Source organism: Scomber scombrus, chromosome 11 (assembly GCF_963691925.1).
Source record: "Scomber scombrus chromosome 11, fScoSco1.1, whole genome shotgun sequence".
In the NCBI taxonomy this organism is placed as follows: domain Eukaryota; kingdom Metazoa; phylum Chordata; class Actinopteri; order Scombriformes; family Scombridae; genus Scomber; species Scomber scombrus.
In genome coordinates, this window is record NC_084980.1 from 25293389 (window position 1) to 25301893 (window position 8505).

The 8505-nt window shown below is 44.1% G+C and overlaps 1 protein-coding gene across 1 annotated transcript; it reads right to left on the reverse strand.

Moving 5' to 3' along the window:
- Window positions 1-329: 329 nt before the first annotated feature.
- On the reverse strand, window positions 330-6192 carry LOC133990068 (uncharacterized). Its single transcript, XM_062428248.1, has 3 exons — window positions 6114-6192; window positions 800-1108; window positions 330-718 (listed from the first exon to the last, which is right to left on the reverse strand). Exons 1-3 carry the CDS (start codon window positions 6190-6192, stop codon window positions 417-419), a joined length of 690 nt encoding a protein of 229 aa, XP_062284232.1. The 3' UTR covers window positions 330-416.
- Window positions 6193-8505: the final 2313 nt, after the last annotated feature.

The following is an 8505-nucleotide window of genomic DNA, read 5'->3' on the forward strand; positions in this document are numbered from 1 at the left end:
AGAGAAAACTGCAACACAACAAACAATTATTACATTACAGAACTGACAATACAGCACAACATACAACATAGTGGAAGTACTAAATTACCCCAAATACTATATTAAGGAAATATTTTGTGTATTTGCCATGAAAAGACTATTTATTGCCAGGCACTTGTACTCACTTTATGGAGTATTTTGTTTCAATAAAAATAATCTTTTAAAACTATTTAAAACATTGCAACTAAATACGTGTCATGCATGTGTCATTAAGACTTTATAATGTGAAACTTAAATGAACATAATACAAGAATTGAGCATTCATAAATACAAATGTCAAGAGTGTACTTTAGTAAAATCTCAGTGAAATAATTATCTTCACATTTTGATTTGATTTCATCCATGAGGCCCAACAGTCAGAATGTATTTATAGCACATTATCTTTCAGTCTCACCAGCAGTTAGAGGGCAGAAATGCAGAATCTCCTTCATGTCTCTGGTCCAGCTGACCTGGTTGCTATGGTTACAGGTGATGGAGTCATTGAACAGGTAGACACGGAGAGAAGAACCAGAGGTTGTGACCTCTGACTGCTCTCCTCCCTCCTGATTGCAGGTTTGGGTGTCACATCTAAAAGTGCTGCTGATGAGAGAGTCCTCTGTACTGCAGGTCACAGTGAGGCTACAGGACTCTCTGCTGTTAGACACAGAGTTCACTGACAGCTGAACTGGAGACACTGGATCTAGGGGACAAAAGGTAGGTGTGAAGGGTTATAAAACAGGGTACTACTGTGTATCAATGTTTGAAATCTAAAGAAACCTACCTTGAATTATGACCTTGTATTCAGCTACATGTTGGGTTTTGTCTCCAGTTATGAGTGCAGTGTAATCTCCACTGTCGCTGTGTTGCACATTCTTCAAAAGCAAAGAGTGATTTTGTACAGAAATCTCAACCCTTCCTTTATAAGGGTCAAGTATTCTTGTTCTTTTATCAGGAAGTAATCTCACTATGCTGAGAGTGTCATTGACTGTCCACCTAAATTCATCAGATTCTGGTATAACAACAGGTTTGTTAACATCCAGATGTAAATTCTTCCCTTTCTGCATAAACACAGTTGTCACATCACTGGACCCTGTAAAAAGAACACATTAAAATCACTTGTATGCTTTTTCAGTCACCACTGTTTTAATTTGTCATTGCATTACATAGTTGTTTTTGTATAATAATTAATTATAGATTTTTGAATTTGAGAAAATTAAGTGATGGACTTTTTAAAATAATTCACAATTGCCTCTTCTGCAGCAGAATCAACACAAACTAAATATCAACAATACATAAATACTCCCCCCTCACACATTTCAGATGCATGCGAACACAATCATCAAGCAGCCAGTTCAAATGCCCACAAAATATAATGTAAAACATGTTATTATTATTTTTACTATTATTTTTGATCATCATAAAGGGGCAAGACTGTATTCTTACGTGATCATAATTCATTTTTGCCTATCAACTACTAAATGCAGGGATATGTCATCTCTACCTCTAAACAAGCGACAGTGTCTTCTTCTTTCCTGCTGCTCTGATAAAAACCTTTAAAATAACATGTGTGTTCCTAATCATGAGTTCAAAGTCGTAGCAACTAGCAGGACTTTCATTACAGATGATTCTGGTTCTTCGGTTTCTGTCCACAATCCTCACTTCACTAATCATGATTATAAAGTCTGCTCAGGTTTTATTATTTTATCTGCAAGAAAATTAGAATGTAGTATGTTTGTCCTACCTGCTAATTCTTTGCAGAGCAGAAGTCCCAGCATTACAAACATAAACATCATGGTCTCTGGCTGCCCTGACTTCAAAATGCAGAGGGGAGGACTTGGTGGAGAGATTTTATATCACAACTTTATTGTTCCTGTCTAAACCACAAATGTACACGATATCAACATGTCAACTTCTCTATTCAAACTTCCGCTCTAAGCTCTGTTTTACTGTTTGAAACCTGCTGCTAAAGAATGTAGTTAATGAAATCATTTAGGTTTTTGTCAAAATAAGTTTTGTCTAAGTCATTGAAAAGATGATAAACAACTGTTTTATTATATATTTCAATATATACTGTAGGCATCTTTGCAAAGTTCATATAGATAATAGCACTATATTTATAGAAAAAAGTTGTGTATGTTGCACCAGAGTTAGCTGAAGTAATATTTTCATCTGTAGTCCATTGGGATAAAAGTCATTTAAAAATGTAAAATGAGCATTTGTTGTCTTAGTTTAGTTAGTTTGATTCACATGAACTGTAACCACTTCCTTTCTCATAAGATGTAGTTAATTTAACACCTTTTTTCGTTTTTAGCCTGCAAATGGTGTGAACATTGTCCAATGTTCACACCATTGTTAATGTCCAAACAGAAAACTAACATGTTGCAGCAATGAAAAATGAACCTGCACAGTCATCCTTGCATGGTAGTATTTCTGCACTAGAAAACAAGAATTAAAGTTAAAATAAACAAACGTCTTTTATTCTTTATGCAGATAATATGTTTCCTTTGACTTGATATTTTAAACATTTTGAATTGTACCAATGATGAGTGACAAAAAGATGTGTGCACTTCACATGAGAAAAGAATATAGTTAGTTTCCAAACATTCAGGTCAGATGGTAGGAAAACTTCACCTGTTCTCATGCAACCTTCTTATTCTGAAGGACAGAATTAAAATGTGCTTGTTTCTGAGTATTTAGAGAGTGAAAGAACATTAGACTTTCTGGAACCCATCGTCTAATGCTATTAAAACATGAATCATAAGAGGTGATTTATTGAGACAAGGCTTGTTTTCATTTTTTAAATAAGATCTTATTTCAATATGGTGTGTAGGTTTAGAGTCTAAGAAGTAATGGATCAGACAAATTGGTTTCACTTTGCACAAACACATTTCTCGATCAAATATCTGACGCTGAATTCATTTCTAACTACTTTAAACAAATATTTTTATTTATATTTTTAATTTCAGATGTTAAACCGGTTTAGTTTAAGGAGAGGCAGGTTCATTAAGACAGACGTCATAATGAAAGTCCCTGCACTGAAACATGAAGTTGAAATAAAGAAGAAGCCAACACATAGTTGATATGTTAAGAGATGGTTTTACTGTCAGGTTGCATTTTTCATAAGGAAAGAGGAAATGAAGATGATGCACACGTAAAAATTCAGACCTGAAGAATTAAAGCTATCCATCCATCCATCCATCCATCTTTTTTCCGCTTATCCGGGGTTGGGTCACGGGGGCAGCAGCCTAAGCAGGGAAACCCAGACTTCCCTCTCCCCAGCCACTTCGTCCAGCTCTTCCCGGGGGATCCCGAGGCGTTCCCAGGCCAGCCGAGAGACATAGTCTCTCCAGCGTGTCCTGGGTCTTCCTCCTACCGGTGGGACGTGCCCTGAACACCTCGTCCGAGAGGCATCCTAATTAGATGCCCGAGCCACCTCATCTGGCTCTTCTCAACACGGAGGAGCAGCGGGTCTACTCCGAGCTCCTCCCGGATGACCGAGTTTCTCACCCTATCTCTAAGGGAGAGCCCAGGCACCCTACGGAGGAAGCTCATTTCGGCCGCTTGTACCCGCAATCTCATTCTTTCGGTCACTAACCAAAGCTCATGACCATAGGTGAGGGTAGGAACGAAGATCGACTGGTAAATCGAGAGCTTCGCCTTTCGGCTCAGCTCCCTCTTCACCACGACGGATCTGTGCAGAGCCCGCATTACTGCAGACGCCGCACCGATCCGCCTGTCGATCTCCCGCTCCATCCTTCCCTCACTCGTGAACAAGATCCCGAGGTACTTGAACTCCTCCACTTGGGGCAGGATCTCATCCCCGACCCGGAGGGTGCACTCCACCCTTTTCCAGCTGAGGACCATGGACTCGGATTTGGAGGTGCTGATTCTCATCCCGGCCGCTTCACACTCGGCGGCGAACCGATCCAGTGAGAGTTGGAGATCACGGTCTGATGAAGCCAGCAGGACCACATCATCTGCAAAAAGCAGTGACCCAATCCTGAGGTCACCAAACCGGAACCCCTCAACGCCCTGGCTGCGCCTAGAAATCCTGTCCATAAAAATTATGAACAGGATCAGTGACAAAGGGCAGCCCTGGTGGAGTCCAACCCCCACCGGAAACGAGTCCGACTTACTACCAGCTATGCGGACCAAGCTCTGACACCAGTCGTACAGGGAATGGACGGCCTGTATCAGGGGGTCCGATACCCCGTACTCCCGGAGAACCCCCCACAGGACCCCCCGAGGGACACGGTCGAATGCCTTTTCCAAGTCCACAAAGCACATGTGGACTGGTTGGGCAAACTCCCATGCACCCTCAAGGATCCTGCAGAGGGTGTAGAGCTGGTCCACAGTTCCACGACCTGGACGAAAACCACATTGCTCCTCCTGAATCCGAGGTTCGACTATCCGACGGACCCTCCTCTCCAGTACCCCGACCTTACCAGGGAGGCTGAGGAGTGTGATCCCCCTGTAGTTGGAACACACCCTCCGGTCCCCCTTCTTAAAAAGAGGGACCACCACCCCAGTTTGCCAATCCAGAGGCACTGCCCCCGATGTCCACGCGATGTTGCAGAGTCGTGTCAACCATGACAGCCCCACAACATCCAGGGCCTTGAGAAACTCCGGGCGGATCTCATCCACCCCCGGGGCCTTGCCACCGAGGAGCTTCTTGACCACCTCAGCGACCTCAGCCCCAGAGATAGGAGAGCCCAAACCCGGGTCCCCAGGCCCTGCTTCCTTACCTGAAGGCGTGTCAGTGGGATTGAGGAGGTCTTCGAAGTATTCCTTCCACCGATCCACGACGTCCCGAGTCGAGGTCAGCAGGGCATCGTCTCCAGCATACACAGTATTGACGGTGTACTGCTTCCCCCTCCTGAGACGCCGGATGGTGGTCCAGAACCTCTTCGAAGCCGTCCGGAAGTCGTTCTCCATTGCCTCACCGAACTCCTCCCATGTCCGGGTTTTTGCCTCAGCGACCGCCGCAGCCGCAGCCGCCCCCCCGCTTGGCCTGCCGGAACCTGCCTGCTGCCTCCGGAGTCCCACAGGCCAAAAAGGCCCTATAGGACTCCTTCTTCAGCTTGACGGCATCCCTCACCGCCGGTGTCCACCTTGCGGCCACACGACCGGTCGGCCGCCTTGACAATGGAGGCACGGAACATGGCCCACTCAGACTCAATGTCCCTCGCCTCCCCCGGTACATGGTCAAGACAGGAGACAGGAGACTCTGCCAGACGTTCCCAGCAGACCCTCACAATGCGTTTAGGTCTGCCAGGTCTGACCGGCATCCTCCTCCACCATCGGAGCCAACTCACCACCAGGTGGTGATCAGTTGACAGCTCCGCCCCTCTCTTTGCCCGAGTGTCCAAGACATGCGGCCGCAAGTCTGACGACACGACTACAAAGTCAATCATCGAACTGCGGCCTAGGGTGTCCTGGTGCCAAGTGCACATGTGGACACCCTTATGCTTGAACATGGTGTTCGTTATGGACAATCTGTGACGAGCACAGAAGTCCAATAACAGAATACCGCTCGGGTTCAGATTGGGGGGGCCGTTCCTCCCAATCACACCCTTCCAGGTCTCACTGTCACTGCCGACTTGAGCGTTGAAGTCCCCCAGCAGAATGATGGAATCCCCAGAGGGAGCACTTTCCAGCACCCCCTCCAAGGAGTCCAGAAAGGGTGGATACTCTGAACTGCTGTTTGGGCCATAGGCACAAACAACAGTCAGGATCCGACCCCCCAGCCGAAGGCGGAGGGAGGCTACCCTTTCATCCACTGGGGTAAACTCCAACATACAGGCGCCAAGCCGAGGGGCAATAAGAATTGCCACCCCTGCCCAGCGCCTTTCACCAATGGCAACTCCAGAGTGGACGAGAGTCCAACCCCTCTCGAGAAGACTGGTTCCAGAGCCCTTGCTATGCGTCGAGGTGAGGCCGACTATATCTAGCCGGAACTTCTCAACCTCGTGCACCAGCTCAGGCTCCTTCCCCGCCAGAGAGGTGACATTCCATGTCCCTAGAGCTAGCTTCTGCAGCCGAGGATCGGACCGCCATGGTCCCCGCCTTCGGCTGCTGCCCAGCTCACACTGCACTCGACCCCACGGGAAGGGGGTCCCACGTTGCCTCTTTGGGCTGTGCCCGGGCTGTGCCCAGCCACCAGGCGCTCGCCATCGAGCCCCACCCCTAGGCCTGGCTCCAGGGGGGGGCCCCGGTGACCCGCGTCCGGGCAAGGAAAACCAAGGACCATGTATATTATTCGTCATAAGGGGTTTTTGTGAGCTACGCTTTGTCTGGTCCCTCCCCCCGGACCTGTTTGCCTTGGGTGACCCTACCAGGGACATAAAACCCCCGACAACGGAGCTCCTGGGGTCATTGGGACACTCAAACCCCTCCACCACGATAAGGTAGTAGCTCATGGAGGGGGAATTAAAGCTAATTAAAGCTAAATCATGCAGAACCAGACAAACTGATGTTATAATTCAATGTATGTAATGTAATGTAATACATGCCCAGTGATTGATGCATATCTTCTGAAAGACCAAACCTATTTTAACTTATGCATTAAAATGATATGTTACTTCAGACTTATACGTAGATTTTTAAGTCATACTATAAGCTACATCACCTACGAGCCTACAGATTAAAACATTAACTTTGTACATGAAGAAAACATTTATTTACTTTACGGTGCAGTTTTTTGCCCATTTAAAAAATATGTATTTTTAGAACTATTTGGGACAGGTGTCACTTTTTCTCTAGACTTTCCTTTACTTTTTCACTACTTAAAGGGCTACTTGTTATTATTTGTAAAAGTGTAAACGCATGTTGCCCTTTCAACTGTAACATCTGATAGTATGAACACTTCCTGTCCCATTGGGCCAAAAGTAATTTAAAAGGTTATACCTTTAGAGTATTTGCTGTATTAGTTTAGTTTGATTCACTTTAACACACGTATGTAAGTAGCTCACTGCACATACACTATAACCACTTCCTTCTCATATGATGCAGTATATTTAACATCTCTTTCATTTTCAGCATGCAAGTGGTGTGAACATTGGTTAATGTCCAAACAGAAAACCGACATGTTGCATCAAGGAAAAATGGTATGGTATGTATGGTAAGATATCTGCACTAAAAACAGCAATTGTAATTAAAATAAAAACAAAGGTCTTCTGTTAGTCTGATATTTTGAACACTGAATTGCACCAATGATGAGTGACAAACAGATGCTATTAAAACAGGAATCATAAAAGGTGATCATAAGTGTATTGGGACATGGCTTGTTTTCATTTTTAAATAACATCTTATTTCAATATGTTTTGCAGGTTTAGGATCAAAGAGGTTATGGCCCAGACAAATTGGTTTCAATCTGCACAAACAAACTTCTCGATTAAATATCTGAGGCTGAATTCATTTCTAACTACTTTAAACTAATGGAAATATATTTCACTTCTAATGAGAAACTGATTCATTTTAAGGAGAAGCAGGTTCATTAAGACAGACATCATAAGGAAAGGCCCTGTGGCCAAAACATCAGATTAAAATGGAGAAGAGGCCAACAGTTGATATGTTGAGAAATGGTTTCACTCAAAATTCTGTCTATTTCAATATGAGTGGTTTTAAAAGGAAAGAGGAAATGAAGATGATGCACGTCAAGATTCAGACCTGGATAATTAAAGCTAATTATTTCAGACAGGTGTCACTTTTTCTGAAGACTTTCCCTTACTTTTGAACTACTTTATATCTGTAATTGTGTAAACATATGTTGCCCTTTAAACTGTCTGATGGGCGAAGGTTAAGTTTGAATTGTAATGTACTTTGTAACATCTGATAGTATGAACACTTCCTGTTCCCTTCTTCACAAGCAGTCCCAGTCTAAGACCCTGTTTACACCTGCTACTAACATGCGTCTCAGGTGATCAGATCACCTGGAGTGTAAACAACCTCCAAGATGCATTATGATTCGATCACTCAAACCACTCATCATTTGATTGTGTCCCCTTCAAGAATGTAACAAGAAAATATGTCATCGATGCAGGAAGTGGTGCTTATTTTGGTACAATCGGTTGAAAAAATGGAAGAGCAAAGAAAATTGTAATGACTGGAACACTGTTTGGACTCAAATGCACGACTCAAGACAGATCAGTTCACAAATAAGTCCAGAGAGCAAAGGCAGGGTCCAAAAAACGAGCAAGGTTCATGAAAAATACACTGACAGTAACATGAGGGGAAAAAAGCTGGACCGCAAGACACAAAGGAACTACAACAATCTGGCAACACACAGAGGGAAGACACAGACTAAATACTGTAGTGATTAACAAGACACAGGTGCAGATAATCAGGGGTGGGGAAGACAACAAAGGCGAGAAACACACCAAAGGGTAGGAAGTTGAGTATCTGAAATGAGAAAATATCAAAAACATGACTTGACACAGGATGAGATGTGATAAAAATGTGTGATGATGGTTAAACATGACATACAAA